This window comes from Lipotes vexillifer, unplaced genomic scaffold (genome assembly GCF_000442215.2).
Source record: "Lipotes vexillifer unplaced genomic scaffold, Lipotes_vexillifer_v1.1 scaffold912, whole genome shotgun sequence".
In the NCBI taxonomy this organism is placed as follows: Eukaryota; Metazoa; Chordata; class Mammalia; order Artiodactyla; family Lipotidae; genus Lipotes; species Lipotes vexillifer.
In genome coordinates, this window is record NW_006782931.1 from 962,873 (window position 1) to 985,422 (window position 22,550).

At 40.3% G+C, this 22,550-nt stretch overlaps 1 protein-coding gene across 1 annotated transcript in view; it reads left to right on the top strand.

The window, feature by feature from the left end:
• Positions 1-22,550, top strand: part of ADAMTSL1 (ADAMTS like 1) — a 472,821-nt gene that overhangs the window by 431,456 nt on the left and 18,815 nt on the right. The window contains exons 25-26 of the mRNA XM_007455564.1: positions 1,124-1,304; positions 4,505-4,712. Of these exons, the coding sequence (XP_007455626.1) occupies positions 1,124-1,304; positions 4,505-4,712 (389 nt within the window). The remainder of the gene's footprint in view (positions 1-1,123; positions 1,305-4,504; positions 4,713-22,550) is intronic.

Below are 22,550 nucleotides of genomic sequence, written 5' to 3' on the forward strand. Positions count from 1 at the left end.
CAAAATTCTACTGCACGTATCCTACAATGGAGGTTTCCGTGGGAAGGGACAGAGTTCATCCCAGAATAGCACATAAGGGGGGAGATTTTCCTGAGCGTGTAGGTTTTGCCCTTAAACACCCTCCACCGCCATCTCACTTTCCACACAGGAAAGTCAAGGTTGCGTTTTCTCGCCAGCCAGGCACCACTCTCTGCTCAAAACCAGAAGGCAGTGCCTATCTGCAAGATTTGTAGCACACAAATCTTTTGAGTGCAAATAAGCACTCAAAATTTACCAGCCCAGTTATTTTTTGTTTTTGTTTTTGTGTTTTGTTGTTTTGTTTTTTTGCGGTACGCGGGCCTCTCACTGCTGTGGCCTCTCCCGTTGCGGAGCACAGGCTCCGGACGCGCAGGCTCAGCGGCCGTGGCTCACGGGCCCAGCCGCTCCGCGGCATGTGGGATCTTCCCGGACCGGGGCACGAACCCGCGTCCCCTGCATCGGCAGGCGGACTCTCAACCACTGCGCCACCAGGGAAGCCCCAGCCCAGTTATTTTTAACAGCTTTCCTACCAGTCAGTCCCAGACCCCCAAATCGAAAATCCAAAGAAATGGCCTTTCTGACCGATGTCATCGTGAAAAGTGAGCCTCTCTGGATAGGATGTTTTTCTGTAACATATACAAAGTCCAACTCCAGTACAGACTTTTAAATATGATTGTTAAGTACCTCTGATATTTTTACATCTCTTTGTTGAAAAATAAAGTCACTTTCTGGTAAACTAATGGAAGGAAAGAGTCACTTTCTGGTAAACTAATGGAAGGAAGTAGGTTAAAAAATACGAGGGCTACAGCCACTGATGAAGTTCTATGTGCCAGGCACTGGGCTAGGCCCTGTACTTTCTTTATATCCAGTCCTCACAGTAGCATGACAAGATAAGAGCTACTGTACTCACTTTATGGATGAGCCAGCCGAGGCCCCTGGAGACCACGTGACTTGCCTAGATCGGTGGGAAATGGAGCCTACCTCAGGGCAGAGCCTCATTCATAACAGCATCTCATTCCTACCACACCCCACCCCACCACTCTGAAGGAATAACATGGGCATTGATGTTATCTTCTTTTCACCTCTGATCCTCCTTCTGTGATAGATTACTGGTGGTCTGTGGACAGACTGGCGACCTGCTCAGCCTCCTGTGGTAACAGAGGGGGTCAGCAGGCCCGCCTGAGGTGTCTCCTGAACAGCACGGAGGTCAACCCCACCCGCTGCGCAGGGAAGGTGCGTCCTGCTGTGCAGCCCATCGCCTGCAACCGGAGAGACTGCCCTTCCCGGTGAGTGCGCCGGATGCTGGCTCAGGCCGCCCACTCCCAAGGATGGGCCTGGACTTTTAGCCAAGTTCATAGCCAGCCCTTGTCTATCACTGAGAGAGCTACATTAAGTGCAGGTGAGGGGACCTGACGTCCTTTCCTGTAGGCCCAGGCCCGCCAGCCTCTCCACTGCACAGAAAACATCCCTCAGGATGAGCCTCCTCCCTTCGCTGTTTCTTCCCTCACTATTCAGCCGGCTAAAGGCTGCCTAGGCTTCCCAAGGGCCTGATAGGGTCTGTTCAGGGGCCAGGAGCATCCCAGGCCCTGGCAAGAGAGAGCTCCCATACTGCAGTAAGAAGCTGGCTCTGTGGTTGGTTTGTGAGAAAAGAAACATGTTTGCAGTTGAAGTGTTTAGGGGATAGTGACCATTGGCCTATACCCCAACTCCTCCCCTTTCTTCTAGCTGTAAATACCTGTGCTCATCAGTACTCCAGTTTAGTTAAGGAAATATTATTCTCTCTTCTACAAAGGGTTGCATCCTGCTAAAGTTGACATAAATTTCCATTTCCCATCAACTTTGGGTTTACAGTTGACCTTTGAACAATGCAGAGGTTAGGGGCGCCGACCCCGAGCAGTCAGAAATCCACCTAAAACCTGATAGTCGGCGCTCCACATCTGCAGTTTCACAACAACGGATGGTGTAGTACTGTAGTAGGTATTTCGTGAAAGAAATCCGAGTATAAGTGGATCTGTGCAGTTCATACCCGTGTTGTTCAAGGGCCAACTATATACATTCTCTGCATTTGGGTCCCTTATATATAGCTCAGAATGACACCCACAGTCTCTGCCTCTTCCATCTGCCTTGAGCTTTGAGCAGCTGAGTCCCACCGAGCAGTACCCTTCCCCTGCCACCCAGTGTCAGGCAGCAGCTAAAGGGATAATGGATGGGCTTGGAGTGGGCACCAGCATGGCGCCCCAGAGCCCGGGGAGACTTGGCTGGGTCCTGAAATGCCCCTTTACTACCTATCTGTGGGACGTTCATCCACTACTTAGGCAACTGCTTTGTGTTTTGCCAGCTGAGTCATAAGAAGCAGCTGAAACCAGGACAGCCCAATGAAATATGAAACACACTTGTTAATATCAGCAGTTTGACTTGCTGACGGGAAGGTTTCCACGGGAATGATTAATGTCCTTTTATACCCTTCCTGGACTGTAACATAGCCCATACCTCTCTTTTCTCAAAGCCCCCACCCCAACTCCTGAAAAATTGCTGAAATGGATATTTGGAAATAAAAGTTGATTGAAAGGCAGGCCTGACATTCACCAGGGATACGAGAGGCTGGAAGACTGCCCTTGCCAAGCTGTGTGAAATGAAGAGGAGGTCTTGGACATGCCAGGGACTTTTTGATTTGCTGTGGTGATGGTCAGAGTCAATCAGCCTTATTTTACTTCTGCAGATGAAACAATGGCTGGGTCTGCTTGGGTTTCAGTGCCCCCAGGGGCTTTAAAACACCGTCTGCTTGTTTCCTAAGTGGCTCTGCTCCTGCAAGATGGAAATCTGCACGCAGTCATCTCTCTCCAGGGCTAATGGAGCAGAGGAGTTCCACCAAATTAAATAAGTCACAGATCCAGATTCAGGAGGAATTTGCTCCCTGCTACTTACCTCTCCTGAAAGCCAGATGTGGCGCCACTAGACGAGGAAGTGGCCACAGGCTCACCTTTGCTTTGTTTCCCCACCAGGCTTCCTGGGCACGTCAGCCCCCTTCTCTGCACACAAACAAGTGTGGCCCTCGTAGGCTTTCTGAATAACACTGCGAAGTCCCGCTTTGACCCAGGTAGCTGTTTCAGCCACTTCATTTAGAAAAATTTTTTCTCAGGCAGTAAAACAAAATGTTTTCTCTAGATGGAATTAAATGGCTGGAAAGCACCAAATTTTTTTCTCATTCTTTTCCCCAAACTGCACCCCCTTCCCCTCTTCTTTGAGAATTAGCCCAGGGTACAAACATCCAAAGAGAACCCCTCCACATTTGTATACAGACCAAGGATTTCAGAGTGTCTCCCAGCTTACAGCTTGGCTTTACGTGGAAAGCCATTTGTCTCAGTCCTGGTCAGTCTCACTTCTGAGGGCCCGAATTGCAGTTAGAAGCTAACATCCTGAAACGACTACTGTCACCACGTATACAGCCCTCTAAGAGGTGTAAGACCTGTGGACTGTGACTCATGGGCATGGGAATTGCTCCAGAAAGCTGGAAGGAACTTCGTAGGTTTCTGAGGGATTAAACAAAATCAAATGAGACGTGGGTTAAGGCGACGTAGAAAAAACAGTGAGTACAAGCAGATAGAACTTGGCTTAACTGAGACCCAGACCGCCTCCAGGGTCAGGGGGGCGACCCAGGTTTGGATCTGACTTCCCTGGGAAACTGTCCCTTCTCTGCCCCGCACTTGGATGCCATCAGGAAGTATCAGAACTGCAATGCAGCGTAACCAGCTAAAGGACTGTCTTCCCAGAATGTGTCATCTGCAAGCTCACGGCTTTTGGGGCCAATGTTAAGAAAAGGCAACTGATCTTCAGAAAACTCTTTCACATTGCGCCTTTTTAGTCAATTTCCAAAGGGTATTTGTTTCCTGTGGCTGCCACAGCAAATTACCACAAACATCGTTGCTTAAAACAAGAGAAATCTATTCTCCTACAGTTGTGGAGGCCAGAAGTCCAAAATCAAGGTGTCAGCAGGGCTGTACCCACTCCATAAAGCTCTGGGAGAGAATCAGTTCCTCGGCCCTTGCAGCTTCTGGTGGCTCCCGGTGTCCCTTGGCTTGTGGCCACATCACTCCAACCTCTGCCTCTGTGGTCACACTGTCTCCTCCTTTTCTGTGTCCAATCTCCCTCTGCCTTTCTCTCATAAGGGTACATGATGGTATTTAATGCCTACCCAGATAATGCAGGACAATCTCATCTCAAAATCTTTAGCTGTATCTGTAAACACCTTTTGTCCAAATAAGGTAGCATTCACAAGTTCCAGGGATTTGATATAGATATCTCGGCGGGGAGGGGTGGGGATTTTCAGCCTACCACCCCAAGCATATACTATGAAAAGAGACATGGCCCTGCAATTAGCTGCCGTGTGGTGAGAAGAGGAAGATGCATGGGGCTCCTTCTCTGAGAGTGTATGGCATCGTCCCTCCCCTCAAGGCTTGACCCTTTGCCCTGACTCTTCTCTTTCCAGGTGGATGGTGACCTCCTGGTCCGCCTGTACCCGGAGCTGTGGGGGCGGTGTCCAGACCCGCCGAGTGACCTGCCAGAAGCTGAAAGCCTCTGGGATCTCCACTCCTGTGTCCAATGACATGTGCACACAGCTTGCCAAACGGCCAGTCGACACCCAGGCCTGTAACCAACAGCTGTGTGTGGAGTGGGCCTTCCCCAGCTGGGGCCAGGTGAGCGGGCTTTTTCTTTTTTAAGTTTTATTTTTTATTGAAGTAGAGTTGATTTACAATGTTTCAGGTGTACAGCAAAGTGATTCAGTTGTGTATATATATTTATTCTTTTTCAGATTCTTTTCTATTATAGGTTACTGTAAGATATCGAGTTGAGTTTCCTGTGCTATGCAGTAGGTCCCTGTCATTTATCTTTCATATATGTAGTAGTCTGTATCTGTTAATTCCAAATTTATCCCTCCCCCTTCTTTACCCTTTGTTAGCCATAAGTTTGTTTTTCAAGTCTGTGAGTCTGCTTCTGTTTTGTAAATAAGTTCATTTCTATCATTTTTTTAGATTCCATATATAAGCGATATCATATGATATTTGTCTCCTTCTGACTTACTTCACATAGTATGATAATCTCTAGCTGCATCCATTGTTGCTGCAAATGGCATTATTTCATTCTTTTTTATGGCTCAGTAGTATTCCATTGTATATATGCACCACATTTTCTTTATCCATTCATCTGTCAGTGGACATTAGGGTTGTTTCCATGTCTTGGCTATTGTGAATAGGGCTGCAGTGAACATTGGGGTGCATGTGTCTTTTGGGGTTTTTTTAGATTACTTTTTATTGGAGTATAGTTGATTTACAGTGTTTTGTCAGTTTCTGCTATACAGCAAAGTGAATCAGCTACACATATACATATATCCATTCTTTTTCAGATTCTTTTCCCACATAGCTCATTACATAGTATTGAGTAGAGTTCCCTATGCTATACAGTAGGTTCTTATTAGTTACCTATTTTACATGTAGTAGCATCTATATGTCAATCCCAATCTCCCAATCCCTCCCCCTCCTTCCCTCCTGGTAACCACAAGTTTGTTCTCCACATCTGTGACTCCATTTCTATTCTGCATACAAGTTCATTTATACCATTCTTTTAGATTCCACAAATAGGCGATATCATATATTTGTCTTTCTCTGTCTTACTTCACTCAGTATGACAATCTCTAGGTCCATCCATGTTGCTGCAAATGGCATTCTTTCTTTCTTTTTTATGGCTGAGTAATATTCCATTGTATATATGTACCACATCTTCTTTATCCATTCATCCGTTGATGGACATCTAGGTTGCATCCATGTCCTGGCTGTTGTAAATAGTGCTGCAGTGGACATTGGGGTGCATGTATTGTTTTCTCTGGATATGTGCCCAGGACTGGGATTGCTAGATCATATTGTAGCTCTATTTTTAGTTTTTTAGGAACCTCCAGACTGTTCTCCATAGTGGCTGTAGCAATTTACATTCCCACCAACAGTGTAAGAGGGTTCCCTTTTCTCCACACCCTCTCCAGCATTTGTTACTTGTAGACATTTTAATGATGGCCATTCTGACTGGTGTGAGGTGGCATCTCACTGTAGTTTTTATTTGCGTTTCTCTAATATTTAGTGATGTTGAGTATCTTTTCATGTGCCTATTGGCCATCCATATTTCTTCTTTGGAGAAAGGTCTATTTAGGTCTTCTGCCCATTTTTTGGATTGGGTTGTTTGTTGTTTGTTGTTGAGTTGTATGAGCTGTTTGTATATTTTGGAAATTAAGCCCTTGTTGGTCGCAGTGTTTGTGAATATTTTCTCCCATTCTGTAGGTTTTTTTCGTCTTGTTTATGGTTTACTTTGCTGTGCAAAAGCTTGTGAGTTTGATTAGGTCCCATTTGTTTATTTTTGTATTTATTTCTATTGCCTTGGGAGACGGAACTAAGAAAACATTTGTACAATTTATGTCAGAGAATGTTTTGCCTATGTGCTCTTCTAGGAGTTTTATGGTATCGTGTCTTATGTTTTAAGTCTTTAAGCCATTTTGAGTTTGTTTTTGTGTATGGTGAGAGGGTGTGTTTTAACTCCATCCATTTACATGCAGCTGTCCAACTTTCCCAGCACCACTTGCTGGAAGAGACTGTCTTTTTCCCATTCTATATTCTTGCTTCCTTTGTCGAAGATTAATTGACCTTAGGTGTGTGGGCTTATTTCTGGGCTCTCTCTTCTGTTCCATTGACCCATTGTTTTTGTGCCAATACCATGCTGTTTTGATTACTGTAGCTTTGTGGTATTGTCTGAAGTCTGGGAGGGTTTTGCCTCCTGCTTTGTTCTTTATCTTCAGAATTGCCCTGGCAATTCTAGGTCTTTGAGGGTACCATGTAAATTTTAGGATTATCTGTTCTAGTTCTGTGAAACACGTCATGAGTAATTTGATATGGATCTCATTAAATCTGTAGATGGCTTTGGGTAGTATGGCCATTTTAACAATATTAATTCTTCCAATACAAGAGTATGGGATATCTTTCCATTTCTTTGAGTCATCTTTCATTTCCTTTATTAGTGTTTTATAGGTCTCAGCGAATAAGTCTTTCACCTCCTTGGTGAGGTTTATTCCTAAGTATTTTCTTTTGGGGGTTGCGATTTTAAAAGGTATTGTTTCCTTTACATTCCCTTTGATATTTTGTTGTTGGTGTAAAGAAATGCAACAGATTTCTGTATGTTAATCTTGTATCCTGCTACCTTGCTGAACTTATCAGTTCTAGTAGTTTTTGTGTGGAGTCTTTAGGGATTTCTATATATAGTATCATATCGTCTGCATATAATGACAGTTTTAGCTCTTCCCTTCCAATTTGGATACCTTTTTATTTTTAAGATTTTTTTTGATGTGGACCATTTTTAGTCTTCATTGAACTTTGTTAAAATATTGCTTCTGTTTTATGTTTTGGCTCTTTGGCCATGAGGCACATGGGATCTTAGCTTCCTAACCAGGTATCAAACCTGCACCCGCTGAGTTGGAAGGTGAAGTCTTAACCACTGGACTGCCAGGGAAGTCCCCCCAATTTGGATACCTTTTATTTCTTTTTCTTGTCTGATTGCTGTGGCTAGGACTTCCAATACTATGTTGAATAGAAGAAGTGAGAGTGGGCATCCTTGTCTTGTTCCAGATTTTAGCAGGAAGGCTTTCAGCTTTTCACCATTGAGTATTATATTGTCTGTGGGTTTGTCATAAATAGCTTTTATTATCTGGAGATATGTTCACTCTATACCCACTTTGGTAAGAGTTTTTTTTTTTTTATCATGAATGGGTGTTGAGTTCTGTCAAATGCTTTTTCTGCATCTATTGTGATGATCATGTGTTTTTTGTCTTTTGTTTATGTGGTGTTATCACACTGATTGATTTCATATGCTGAACCATCCTTGTGAACTGGGGACGTATCCCACTTGGTCATGGTGTTACGATATTTTTTATGTATTGCCGGATTCAGTTTGCTAATATTTTGTTGAGAATTTTTGCATCTATATTCATCAAAGATATTGGCCTGTAATTTTCCTTTTCGGTGGTGTCTTTGCTAGACGTTGGTCTTTTAAAGAAATGTCTCCAGTGACTCTAAGTCAATTGCTCAGGAGAGGGATCTAAACATGGGCATGTTTTAGAAGCCACCTAAGTGATTCTAATGTGCAGTCAGGGTAGAGAACCATTGTTCCAGGCCAAGAAGAGCTGAAGCCTAGCTGCTACCAGCAACTCCTTTCTCAATTCCCTGTTGGAGGTTAACCAAAAAAGTCCCAGGTTAGCTGAAGAGAGAGAAGAAATGGGGGCTCAGCTGGACGGAGGGAGGAACCACAGTAACTCTCCATTTGGAGAGGAAATTTTATGTTTTCGTTATAACTGAAAAGAAAGACCAACACAAACTGAACGTTCTTCATTAGGAAGAGCAAACCTGAGCAGTGACACACACCAGGCCATGACAGAAGCAGCCAAGGGTGCAGTGTGCGGTGCTGTCATCATTTCTGGGCCAGGTCATTGTTTCTGGGCCAGGTGGGACTGAACACAAGTCAGGAACTCCCATTTGTAATTAGAGGCCTAGATTTTGCCCAGTGCAGGTAGATAGGGCCTCTATTTAGACAAAGCATAGTTGTCCTATTCATCATCTGACTCCTTCTCTGTTTTAGAATGTTGTTGGCACCAAAAAAAAAAAAAAAATCTGGTGTGGTGCTTGACGGAAATGATATAATTGTATATACTGTTTTTCCTAAAGTCTGGGTTCAAAACTTACTGGAGACCTACTGAGCATCTAAGAGCTGCCTGCCAGGACTGATAATCAGCTGGTACCTACCAACTATGTGGGAACAACTGTTGTGGTTTGTCAGAGGCCCATGCTAATTGGTAGGATAACTGTTTTGATTGGTCAGGCATAATTTCCGAATGGTCAGTATCTGAAACTTACCATTAAGCTTGACCTGTGAGGACATGCCAAAGCAACCACACAGCTCCAAATTATTTGTGTAACTCTATGAAATAGTGTGACTGAATGCTTGGGGGCAGTTGGCAACTTGAACTTATTGGAACTGGTATCTACACATTACTGCATTCATGTTCCCTCATCCCAACCCTGAAGCGTGTTATTTGGAAAACAATCACTTGGAACATCCTATTAAGTTAATACATTGTGGTCATCTCTAATGAAGATGAACTGTTATTTGGGGAAAATGTGGCCACAGAATTCATTTGCAACTTATAAGCCATTTGTGTCCCAGGTGAGCCTGGGAATAAAGTTCAACACTGGCAAATCAATATGCTCAGCCGGAGGCTCCGTTTTGGGGCCTCTACCCCCCGTATTTCCAGTGACCTAATACATGTGCTTCTTAATCACAGAGGCATGAGCTCCCCCTTGCTCCCATGCCTGGGGGATATCATCTTTCTCTTAACCTGGAAAAGCCCACTTCTGACAGCTCTCATTCTGCCCAAGGCAGCTCTGCTTCTAGGCCCTCAAGGCTTATTGGCAGTTTGTGAAATTACAATTGGGAACAGATCTGGCTACACATGGGAGATGTTTCTGCATTGTATCACTGAGGTCACTCAAGGGCATATACGTGCACACTGATCATGCTGAGTGATTATTTTTCCGAAAAGACAGAAAAATAGGTCTTTCCCCCATCCTTCCTCTCTAACACTCTTCACCCCCTTCTTCTTTCTTCTAGAACCCTCTAGGCAAGTTTGTATCAAGCTTTAATGTGAAGCACCTATGGATCTTGTTAAAAATGCAAATCCTCATCCAGTAAGTCTGGAATGGAGCTTTGGATGCTGAATATTTTTTAATGGAAGTATAGTTGATTTAGTTTCAGGTGTACAGCAAAGTGATTCAGTTATACATATTTTTCAGATTATTTTCCTTTATAGGTTATTACAAAATATTGAGTATAGTTCCCTGTGCTATACAGTAGGTCCTTGTTGGTTATCTATTTTATATATAGTATGTGTTTATGTTCATCTCAAACTCCTAATTTATCCCTGCCCCCTCTTTCCCCTTTGGTAACCATAAGTTTCTTTTCTATGTCTGAGGATCTATTTCTGTTTTTGTATATAAGTTCATTTGTATATTTCTTTTAGATTCCACGTATAAGCAATATCGTATGATATTTGTCGTTCTCTGGCTTACTTCACTCAGTATGACAACCTCTGGGTCCCTCCGTGTTGCTGCAAATGGCATTATTTCCTTCTTTTTTATGGCTAAGTAGTATTCCATTGATAAATATACCACATCTTCTTTATCCATTCCTCTGTCAATAGACATTTAGGTTGCTTCCAGGTCTTGGCTATTGTAAATAGTGCTGCAATGAACACTGGGGTGCATGTATCTTTTTCAACTATGGTTTTCTCTGGATATATGGCCACGAGTGGGATTGCAGGATCATATGGTAGTTGTATTTTTAGTTTTTTAAGGAACCTCCATACTGTTCTCCATAGTGGCTGCATCAATTTACATTCCCACTGACAGTTGTAGGAGGATTCTTCTTTCTCCACTCTCTCCAGTATTTATTATCTGTAGACTTTTTGATGATGGCCTTTCTGACCAGTGTGAGATGATACCTCATTGTAGTTTTGATTTGCACTTATCTAATAATTAGTGATGTTGAGCATCCTTTCATGTGCCTTTTGGCCATATGTATATCTTCTTTGGAGAAATATCTATTTAGATCTTCTGTCCATTTTTTGATTGGGTTGTTTTTTTGATATTGAGCTGTATGAGCTGTTTCTGTATTTTGGAGATTAATCCCTTGTCAGTTGCATCACTTGCAAATATTTTCTCCCACTCTGTAGGTTGCCTTTTCGTTTTGTTTATGGTTTCCTTTGCTATGCAAATGCTTTTAAGTTGAACTAGGTCCCATTTGTTTTTGTTTTTATTTCCATTACTCTAGGTGGTGTATCCAAAAAGACATTGCTGTGATTTATGTCAAAGAGTGTTCTGCCTATGTTTTCCCCTAGCAGTTTTATAGTATCCAGTTTTACGTTTAAGTCTTTAATCCATTTTGAGTTTATTTTGTGTGTGTGGTGTTAGAGAGTGTTCTAATTTCATTCTTTGACATGTAGCTGTCCAGTTTTCCCAGCACAACTTATTGAAGAGACTGTCTTTTCTCCATTGTATAGTCTTGCCTCCTTTGTCATAGATTAATTGACCATAGGTGCATGGGTTTATTTCTGGGCTTTCTATCCTGTTCCATTGATCTATATTTCTGTTTTTCTGCGACTACCATACTGTTTTGATTACTGTAGCTTTGTAGTATAGTCTGAAGTCAGGGAGCCTGATTCCTCTATTGGATGCTGGATTTTTAACTGAATTATTTTTATAATTCACATAACATTATATTAGTTTTAGGAGTACAACATAATGATTTGATATTTGTATATATTTCAAAATGATCACCACAATAAGTCTGATTAATATCCTTCACTATACAGTTACTAAAAACATTTTTTCTTCTGATGAGAACTTCTAAGATCTATTTAACTTACAAATATGCAATACTGTATTATTAACTATAGTCATTATGCTGTATATTACATCTCCATGACTTACTTATAACTTGAAGCTTGTACCTTTTGATCCCCTTCACTATTTTACCCACCCCCTGACTATGACAACCACCAGTCTGTTCTCTGTATCTATTTTTTTTTGGTTTTGTTTAGATTCCACATATAAATGAGACCATATGGTATCTGTCTTTCTCTGGCGTATTTTACTTAGCATGATGTCCTCAGGTCCATTAGTGTTGCCACAAATGGCAAGATTTTATTTTTTTTTATTGCTGATTAATATTCCTGTGTGTGTATATACACACATGTCACTTATATACATGTGTGTGTGTGTGTGTGTGTGTGTGTATATACACACACATAGCACATTTTCTTTATCAGTTTATCCACTGATGGACACTTAGGTTGGCTGCATATCTTGGCTATTGTAAATAATGCTGTAATGAACATGGGGGTGCACATATCTTTTCGAATTAGTGTTTTTATTTTCTTCAGGTAAATACCCAGAAGTGGAATTGCTGGTTCATTTTTAATTTTTAATTTTTTGAGGCCCCTCTGTACTGTTTTCCAAAGTGGCTGCATCTATTTACATTCCCACCAACAGTTCACGGGGGTTCCCTTTTCTCCACATCCTCACCAACACTTATTTCTTGGCTTTCTGATAACAGCCATCCTAACAGGTGTGAGGTGACATGTCACTGTGGTTTTGATATGCATTTCCCTCATGATTAGTGATGTTGAGTACCTTATTTTTTTCATGTACCTGTTGGCGATTTGCATGTCTTCTTCAAAAAAATGTCTATTCATGGGCTTCCCAGGTGGCGCAGAGGTTGAGAGTCCGCCTGCTGATGCAGGGGACACAGGTTCGTGCCCCGGTCTGGGAAGATCCCACATGCCGCGGAGCAGCTGGGCCGTGAGCCGTGGCCGCTGAGCCTGTGCATCCGGAGCCTGTGCTCTGCAATGGGAGAGGCCACAACAGTGAGAGGCCCGTGTACCGCCAAAAAAAAAAAAAAAAAAAAAAAAGTCTATTCAGATCCTCTGCCCCTTTTTAAATTGGATTTTTTTTCTATTGAGTTATATGAGTTCTTTATATGTTTTAGATATTAAACCTTTATCAGATATATGATTTGCAAATATTTTCTCCCATTCAGTAAGTTGCCTTCTCATTTTATTGAAGGTTTTCTTTGCTGTGCAAAAGCTTTTTAGTTTGATACAGTTCCACTTCTTTATTTTTGCTTTAAAAATAATCATCCCTAAAATCAATGTCAAGGAGCTTACCACCTATGTTTTCTTCTAGTAGTTTTCTGGTTTCAGGTTTTCTGTCAAGTCTTTAATCCATTTTGAGTTAATTTTTGTGTATGGTATAAGGTAGTGGTTCAGTTTCATTCTTTTGCATGTGACTGTCAAGTTTCCCCAACATTTATTGAGGAGACTGTCCTTTCCCCACTGTATATTCTTGGCTCCTTTGTTGTAAATTAATTGACCATATATGCGTGGGTTTATTCCTGGGCTATTCTGTTCAATATATGTGTGTCTGTTTTTATGCAAAACTATACTGTGATTACTGTAATTTTTTATCACTAGTATAGTTTGAAGTCAGTGATGCCTCCAGTGTTTTCTTTCTAAAGATTGCTTTAATGACTTGGTGTCTTTTGTGATTCCATACAAATTTTAGGATTGTTTATTCTATTTCTGTGAAAAATGCCATTGGAATTTTGATAGGGATTGTAGTGAATCGGTAGATTGCTTTGAGTAGTATGGACACTGTAACAATATTGATTCTTTCAATCTATGAGCATGGAATATCTTTCCATTTATTTTTGTCATCCTCAGTTTCTTTCATTAACGTCTGTCAGTGTATAGGTCTTTCATCTCCTTCATTAAATTTATTCCTGGGTATTTTATTCTTTTTGGTGTAATTTTAAATGGGATTGTTTTCTTAATTTCCCTTTCTGAGAGTTTGTTATTAATGTATAGAAATGCAGTTGATTTTTGTGTGTTGATTTTGTATTCTGCAACTTTACTGAATTTGTTTATTAGTTCTGACTAATGTTTATTAGTTTTTTTGGTGGTGTCTTTAGGATTTTCTATAAATAGTATCATGTCATCTGCAAATAGTGACAGTTTTACTTCTTCCCTTCCAATCTGGATGCCTTTTTTGTTTCTCCTTGCCTATTTGCTCTTGCAAAGACAATACTATGTTGAATAAAAGTGGCAAGAGTGGGCATCCTTGTCTTGTTCCTGATCTTAGGGGAAAAGCTTTCAGCTTTCCACTTTTGAGTATGATGTTAGTTGTGGACTTGTCGTATATGACCTTTATTATGTTAAGGTACATTCTGTCTACATACACTTTGTTAAGAGTTTTTATCATAAACAGATGTTGAATTTTGTCAAATGCTTTTTCTCCACCTACTGAGATGATCAAATGATTTTTATCCTTCATTTTGTTAATGTGGTATATCACATGTTGATCGCTTTGTGGATACTGAACCATCATTGCATTCCTGGACCAAATCTCATTTTATCATGGTCTTTGATCCTTTTAGTGTATTGTTGAATTTGGTTCGCTAATATTTTATTGAGGATTTTTGCATCTATGTTCATCAGGGATATTGGCCCTGTAATATTCTTTTTTGCCTCACCCTTGTCTGATTTTTAGTTTCAGGGTAATGCTGGCCTCATAAAATGAGTTTGGAAGAGTTCCCTCCTCTTGTATTTTTTGGAGGAGTTCGAGAAGAATTGATATTAATTCTTCTTTGAATGCTTGGTAGAATTCACAAGTGAAGCTGTCTGGTCCTGGACTTTTGCTTGTTGGGTGGTTTTTGATTACTGACTCAATCTCCTTACTTGTATTGGTCTGTTCATATTTTCTATTTCATCGTGATTCAGTCTGGGTAGGTTGTATGTTTCTAGGAATTTATCCATGTCTTCTAGGTTGTCTAATTTGTTGGCGTATAATTGTTCAGAGTAGTCTCTATAATACTTGTATTTCTGTGGTATCAGTTGTTATAGTTCCTCTTTCATTTCTGATTTTATGTGAGTCCTTGCTTGGTGAGTCTAGCTAAGGCTTATAAATTTTGTTTATCTTTTCAAAGAACCAACTTTTTGTTTCACTGATCTTTTCTATTGGCTTTTTAGTCTCTATTTCTGCTCTAAAATTTGTTATTGTTCTCCCTTCTACTAATTTTGACCTTCATTTATTCTTCTTTATCTATTTCCTTGAGGTGTAAAGTTAGATTGTTTGAGACTTTTGTTTCTTGAGGTAGGCATTTATCACTGTCAACTTCCCTCTCAGAACTGTTTTTGCTGTACACCGCAAGTTTTGGTATGTGATATTCCCATTTTCATTTGTCTCAAAATATTTTATTTCTCTTTTGACCCACTGAATGTTCAGTAGCATGTTGTTTAATCTCCACATATTTGCAAATTTTCCAGTTTCCTTCTTGAAATTGTTTTCTAGTTTCATACTATTGAGGTCAGAAATGAATCTTGATATCATTTCTATCTTAAATTTATTAAGATTTGTTTTTTGGCTTGTCATATGATCTATCCTAGGAAGTGTTCCATGTGCACTTGAGAAGACTGTGTGTTCTGTTGCTGTTGGATGGAATGTTCTATATATATCTGTTAAATTCATCTGGTCTAACATATTGTTTAAAGCTGATGTTTCTTTATTGATTCTCTGTCTGGATGATCTATCCATTGATATAATAAGGGGGTATTAAAGCCCCCTGCTATTTTTATATTGCTGTCTATTTCTCCTCTTAGGTCTGTTAATATTTGGCTTGATATATTTAGGTGCTCCTATGTTGGGAGCATAAATATTTACAAATGTTATATCCTCTTGTGAATTGACCCCTTTATCATTATGCAGTTCCCTTGTCTCTTATACCAGAAAAATTAGACTTTTAAACAAAGACTGTCATAAGTATAGCTACCCCCTGTTTCTTTTGGGCTCCATTTGCATGAAATATCTTTTTATATATCTTTTATCCCTTCATTTTCAGTTTGTGTGTTCTTACGTTTGAAGGGAGTCTCTTGTAAGCAGCATATACATGGGTCTTGTTTTTTTCTATCCATTCAGCTACTCTGTCCTTTGAATTGAGAATTTAGTCCATTTACCTTTAAAGATATATTGGTATGTATGTACTTAATGCTTTCTGGCTATTTTGTAGTCCTCTCTGTTCCTTTCTTCTGCTACTGCTTTCTTCCTTTGTGGTTTGATGACTTTCTTAAGTGGTGTACTTATATTCCATTTTTTTAGTTTTTGTGATTATATTTTTGCTTTGTGGTTACTATGAGGCTTATATATTATAGAGTATATCCCTAACAGTCTATTTTAAATTGATAAAAACTTAAGTTTGTTGTAAACTTAAACCATTCTAAAGCTTAACATTTTTACTCTTACCCCTTCCCCATGTTTTATGATTTTGATGTCACATTTTATATCTTTTTATCTTGTGTATCCTTAAAGAATTATTGTAATAGTAGTTATTTTTACCACGTTTGTCTTCTTACCTTCGCACTAGCTTTATAAGTGATTAATCCACTACATGTTCGGTATATTTACCTTTCTATTGAGGTTTATCTTTTCTTGTTACTAATTATTGCCCTTTCTATTCAGCTTAAAGAAGTCCCTTTAACATTTCTTGTAAGGCGGGTTTAGTAGTGATAACTCCCTTGCCTTCTGCTTATCTGGAAAACTCTTTCTCTCTCCAATTCTTCTTTTTTTCTGGTGATGCTTTATTTATATATATTTTTGAATTTTTGAATTTTAATTTATTACTTTTTACACAGTAGGTTCTTATTAGTCATCAATTTTAAACACATCAGTGTATACCATGTCAATCCTAATTGCCCAATTCATCACACCACCATCCCCACGCCCCACGACTTTCCCCCCTTGGTGTGCATACGTTTGTTATCTACATCTGTGTCTCAACTTCTGCCCTGCAAACCGGTTCATCGGCACCATTTTTCTAGGTTCCACATACATGCATTAATATACAGTATTTGTTTTACTCTTTCTGACTTACTTCACTCTGTATGACAGTCTCTAGATCCATCCACGTCTCAACAAATGACCCCATTTCGTTCACTTTTATGGCTGTGTAATATTCCATTGCATATATGTACCACATTGTCTTTATCCATTCGTCTGTCGATGGGCATTTAGGTTGCTTCCATGACCTGGCTATTGTAAATAGCGCTGCAGTGAACATTGGGGTGCATGTGTCTTTTTGAATTATGGTTTTCTCTGGGTATATGCCCAGTAGTGGGATTGCTGGGTCATATGGTAATTCTATTTTTAGTTTTTTAAGGAACCTCCATACTGTTTTCCATAGTGGTTGTATCAATTTACATTCCCACCAACAGTGCAAGAGGGTTCCCTTTTCTCCACACCCTATCCAGCATTTGTTGTTTGTAGATTTTCTGAGGATGCCCATTCTAACTGGTGTGAGGTGATACCTCATTGTAGTTTTGATCTTCATTTCTCTAATAATTAGTGACGTTGAGCAGCTTTTCATGTGCTTCTTGGCCATCAGTATGTCTTCTTTGGAGAAATGTCTATTTAGGTCTTCTGCCCATTTTTGGATTGGGTTGTTTGTTTCCTTAATATTGAGCTGCATGAGCTGTTTATATATTTTGGAGATTAATCCTTTGTCCGTTGATTTGTTTGCAAATATTTTCTCCCATTCTGAGGGCTGTCTTTTCGTCTTGTTTATGGTTTCCTTTGCTGTGCAAAAGCTTTGAAGTTTCATTAGGTCCCATTTCTTTATTTTTGTTTTTATTTCCATTACCGTAGGAGGTGGATCAAAAAAGATCTTGCTGTGACTTATGTCAAAGAGTGTTCTTCCTATGTTTTCCTCTAAGAATTGTATAGTGTCTGGTCTTATATTTAGGTCTCTAATCCATTTTGAGTTTATTTTTGTGTTTGGTGTTAGGGAATGTTCTAATTTCATTCTTTTACATGTAGCTGTCCAGTTTTCCCAGCACCACTTATTGAGGAGACTGTCTTTTCTCCATTGTATATCCTTGCCTCCTTTGTCATAGATTAGTTGACCGTAGGTGCGTGGGTTTATCTCTGGGCTTTCTATCTTGTTCCATTGATCTATGTCTCTGTTTTTGTGCCAGTAGCATATTGCCTTGATTACTGTAGCTTTGTAGTATAGTCTGAAGTCAGGGAGTCTGATTCCTCCAGCTCCGTTTTTTCCACTCAAGACTGCCTTGGCTATTCGGGGTCTTTTGTGTCTCCATACGAGTCTTAAGATTTTTTGTTCTAGTTCTGTAAAAAATGCCATTGGTAATTCGATAGGGATTGCATTGAATCTGTAGATTGCTTTGGGTGGTATAGTCATTTTCACAATATTGATTCTTCCATTGCAAGAACATGGTATATCTCTCCATCTGTTGGTATCATCTTTGATTTCTTTCATCAGTGTCTTATAGTTTTCTACATACAGGTCTTTTGTCTCCCTAGGTGGGTTTATTCATAGGTATTTTATTCTTGTTGTTGCAGTGGTAAATGGGAGTATTTCCTTAATTTCTCTTTCACATTTTCGTCTTTATTGTATAGGAATGCAAGAGATTTCTGTGCGTTAATTTTGTATCCTGCAACTTTACCAAATTATTGATTAGCTCTAGTAGTTTTCTGGTGGGATTTTTATGATTCTCTATGTACAGTATCATGTCATCTGCAAACACTGACAGTTTTACTTCTTCTTTTCCAATTTGTATTCCTTTTATTTCCTTCTCTGATTGCCGTGGCTAAGACTTCCAAAACAATGTTGAATAATAGTGGTGAGAGTGGACATCCTCGTCTTGTTCCTGATCTTAGAGGAAATGCTTTCAGTTTTTTGTCATATACGGCCTTTATTATGTTGAGGTAGGTTCCCTCTATGCCCACTTTCTGGAGACTTTTTATCATAAAAGGGTGTTGAATTTTGTCAAAAGCTTTTTCTGCATCTATTGAGATGATCATATGGTTTTTATTCTTCAGTTTGTTAATATGGTGTATCACATTGATTGATTTGCATATGTTGAAGAATCCTTGCATCCCTGGGATAAATCCCACTTGATCGTGGTGTATGATCCTTATAATGTGTTGTTGGATTCTGTTTGCTAGTATTTTGTTGAGGATTTTTGCATCTATATTCATCAGGGATATTGGTCTGTAATCTTCTTTTTTTGTAGTATCTTTGTCTGGTTTTGGTATCGGGGTGACGGTGGCCTCATAGAATGAGTTTGGGAGTGTTCCTTCCTCTGCAATTTTTTGAAGAGTTTGAGAAGAATGGGTGTTAGCTCTTCTCTAAATGTTTGATAGAATTCACCTATGAAGCCATCTGGTCCTGAACTTTTTTTGCTGGAAGATATTTAATCACAGTCTCAATTTCATTACATTTGATTGGTCTGCTCATATTTTCTATTTCTCCCTTGTTCAGTCTTGGAAGGTTATACCTTTCTATGAATTTGTCCATTTCTTCCAGGTTGTCCATTTTATTGGCGTAGAGCTGCTTGTAGTAGTCTCTTAGGATGCTTTGTATTTCTGCGGTGTCTGTTGTAACTTCTCCTTTTTCAGTTCTAATTTTATTGATTTGAGTCCTCTCCCTCTTTTTCTTGATGAGTCTGGCTAATGGTTTATCAATTTTGTTTATCTTCTCAAAGAACCAGCTTTTAGTTTTATTGATCTTTGCTATTGTTTTCTTTGTTTCTATTTTATTTATTTCTGATCTGACCTTTATGATTTCTTCCCTTCTGCTAACTTTGGGTTTTGTTTGCTCTTCTTTAGTTCCTTTAGGTGTAAGGTTAGATTGTTTATTTGAGATTTTTCTTGTTTCTTGAGGTAGGCTTGTATAGCTATAATCTTCCCTCTTAGAACTGCTTTTGCTGCATCCCATAGGTTTTGGATGGTCATGATTTCATTGTCATTTGTCTCTAGGTATTTTTTGATTTCCTCTTTGATTTCTTCAGTGATCTCGTGGTTATTTAGTAACATATTGTTTAGCCTCCATGTGTTTGTGTTTTTTACGGTATTTTCCCTGTAATTGATTTGTAATCTCATAGCGTTGTGGTCAGAAAAGATACTTGATATGATTTCAATTTTCTTAAATTTACTGAGGCTTGATTTGTGACCCAAGATGTGATCTATCCTGGAGAATGTTCCATGTGCACTTGAGAAGGAAGTGTAATCTGTTGTTTTTGGATGGAATGTCCTATAAGTATCAATTAAATCTGTCTGGTCTATTGTGTCATTTAAAGCTTCTGTTTCCATATTCATTTTCATTTTGGATGATCTGTCCGTTGGTGTGAGGTGTTAAAGTCCCCCACTATTATTGTGTTACTGTCGATATCCTCTTTTATAGCTGTTAGCAGTTGCCTTATGTATTGAGGTGCTCCTGTGTTGGGTGCATATATATTTAAAATTGTTGTATCTTCTTGGATTGATCCGTTGATCATTACGCAGTGTCCTTCCTTGTCTCGTTACATTCTTTATTTTAAAGTCTGTTTTATCTGATATGTTTATTGCTACTCCAGCTTTCTTTTGATTTCCATTTGCATGGAATATCTTTTTCCATCCCCTCACTTTCAGTCTGTATGTGTCCCTAGGTCTGAAGTGGGTCTCTTGTAGACAGCATATATATGGGTCTTGTTTTTATATCCATTCAGCTAACCTGTGTCTTTTGGTTGGAGCGTTTAATCCATTTACATTTAAGGTAGTTATCGATATGTATGTTCGTATGACCATTTTCTTAATTGTTTGGGGTTTGTTTTTGTAGGTCCTTTTCTTCTCTTGTGTTTCCCGCTTAGAGGAGTTCCTTTAGCATTTGTTGTAGAGCTGGTTTGGTGGTGCTGAATTCTCTTAGCTTTTGCTTGTCTGTAAAGCTTTTGATTTCTCCATCGAATCTAAATGAGATCCTTGCTGGAAAGAGTAATCTTGGTTGTAGGTTTTTCCCTTTCATCACTTTAAGTATATCATGCCACTCCCTTCTGGATTGTAGAGTTTCTGCTGAGAGATCAGCTGTTAACCTTATGGGAGTTCCCTTGTATGTTATTTGTCGTTTTTCCCTTGCTGCTTTCGATAATTTTTCTTTGTCTTTAATTTTTGCCACTTTGATTACTATGTGTCTCGGCATGTTTCTCCTTGGATTTATCCTGTATGGGACTCGCTGCGCTTCCTGGACTTGGGTGGCTATTTCCTTTCCCATGTTAGGGAAGTTTTTGACTATAATCTCTTCAAATATTTTCTCTGGTCCTTTCTCTCTCTCTTCTCCTTCTGGGACCCCTATAATGCGAATGTTGTTGCATTTAATGTTGTCCCAGAGGTCTCTTAGGCTGTCTTCATTTCTTTTCATTCTTTTTTCTTTATCCTGGTCTGCAGCTGTGAATTCCACCATTCTGTCTTCCAGGTCACTTATCCCTTCTTCTGCCTCATTTATTCTGCTATTGATTCCTCCTTCTAGTGTATTTTTCATTTCAGTTATTGTATTGTTCATCTCTCTTTGTTCTTTAATTCTTCTAGGTCTTTGTTAAACACTTCTTGCATCTTCTCAATCTTTGCCTCCATTCTTTTTCCCAAGTCCTGGATCATCTTCACTATCATTATTCTGAATTCTTTTTCTGGAATGGTGCCTATCTTCACTTCATTTCATTGTTTTTCTGGGGTTTTATCTCGTTCCTTCATGTGGTACGTAGCCCTCTTCCTTTTCATCTTGTCTATCTTTCTGTGAATGTGGTTTTTGTTCCACAGGCTCCAGGATTGTAGTTCTTCTTGCTTCTGCTGTCTGCCCTCTGGTGAATGAGGCTATCTAAGAGGCTTGTGTGTGTTGCCTTATGGGAGGGACTGGTAGTGGGTAGATCTGACTGTCGCTCTGGTGGGCAGAGCTCAGTAAAACTTTAATCTGCTTGAGTGCTGATGGGTGGGGCTGGGTTCCCTCCCCGTTGGTTGTTGGGCCTGAGGCAACCCAACACTGGAGCCTACCTGGGCTCTTGGTGGGGCCGATGACAGACTCTGGGAGGGCTCACACCAAAGAGCACCCCCCAGAACCTCCACCGCCAGTGTCCTTGTCCCCGCGGTGAGCCCCAGCCACCCCCCCCCACCTCCGCAGGAGACCCTCCAACACTAGCAGGTAGGTCTGGCTCAGCCTCCCCTGGGGTCACTGCTCCTTTCCCGGGGTCCCGATATGCACACTACTTTGTGTGTGCCCTCCAAGAGTGGAGTCTCTGTTTCCCCCAGTCCTGTCGAAGTCCTGCATCAAATCCCACTAGGCTTCAAAGTCTGATTCTCTAGGAATTCCTCCTCCCATTGCCGGACCCCCAGGTTGGGAAGCCTGATGTGGGGCTCAGAACCTTCACTCCAATGGGTGGACTTCTGTGTTCTCCAGTCTGTGAATCCCCGAACCAGCAGTTATGGGATTTGATTTTACTGTGATTGCGCCCCTCCTGCCGTCTCATTGTGGCTTCTCCTTTGTCTTTGGATGTGGGGTACCCTTTCTGGTGAGCTCCAGTGTCCTCCTGTCGATGACTGTCCAGCAGCTAGCTGTGACTCTGGCATTCTCACAAGAGGGAGTGAGAGCATGTCGTTCTACTCCGCCATCTTGGTTCCTTCCTCTGGTGATGCTTTAAAGAGTGTCAGTACAAAGATACTCTCCCCAAGTATTTTTATTTCCAGGAGGTATTTCCTGTCTTGGCTGCAAAGCACTGTATCATGCAGGCCTATGCTGAGTACCACCAGTCTATCCTTTTTTCATCCTTTGTGCTTAGTCTAGTTTCACTTGCTCGTAGGGTACCACATGTGGAGGTACTGCACCGGGATCTTCACATGAGAGTTCCTAGTGCGAAACGACTGCTCCAGCACCTCAGCTTAGACGCTGCTGATGACTCTCTGTCTCTCTCTCCAATTCTGAATGATAACTTTGCTGGGTAGAGTACTTTTGATTGGAAGTTTTTTTCTTTCAGCACTTTGAAGATACTGTGCCACTCCCTTCTAGCCTACCAATCCTGCTGA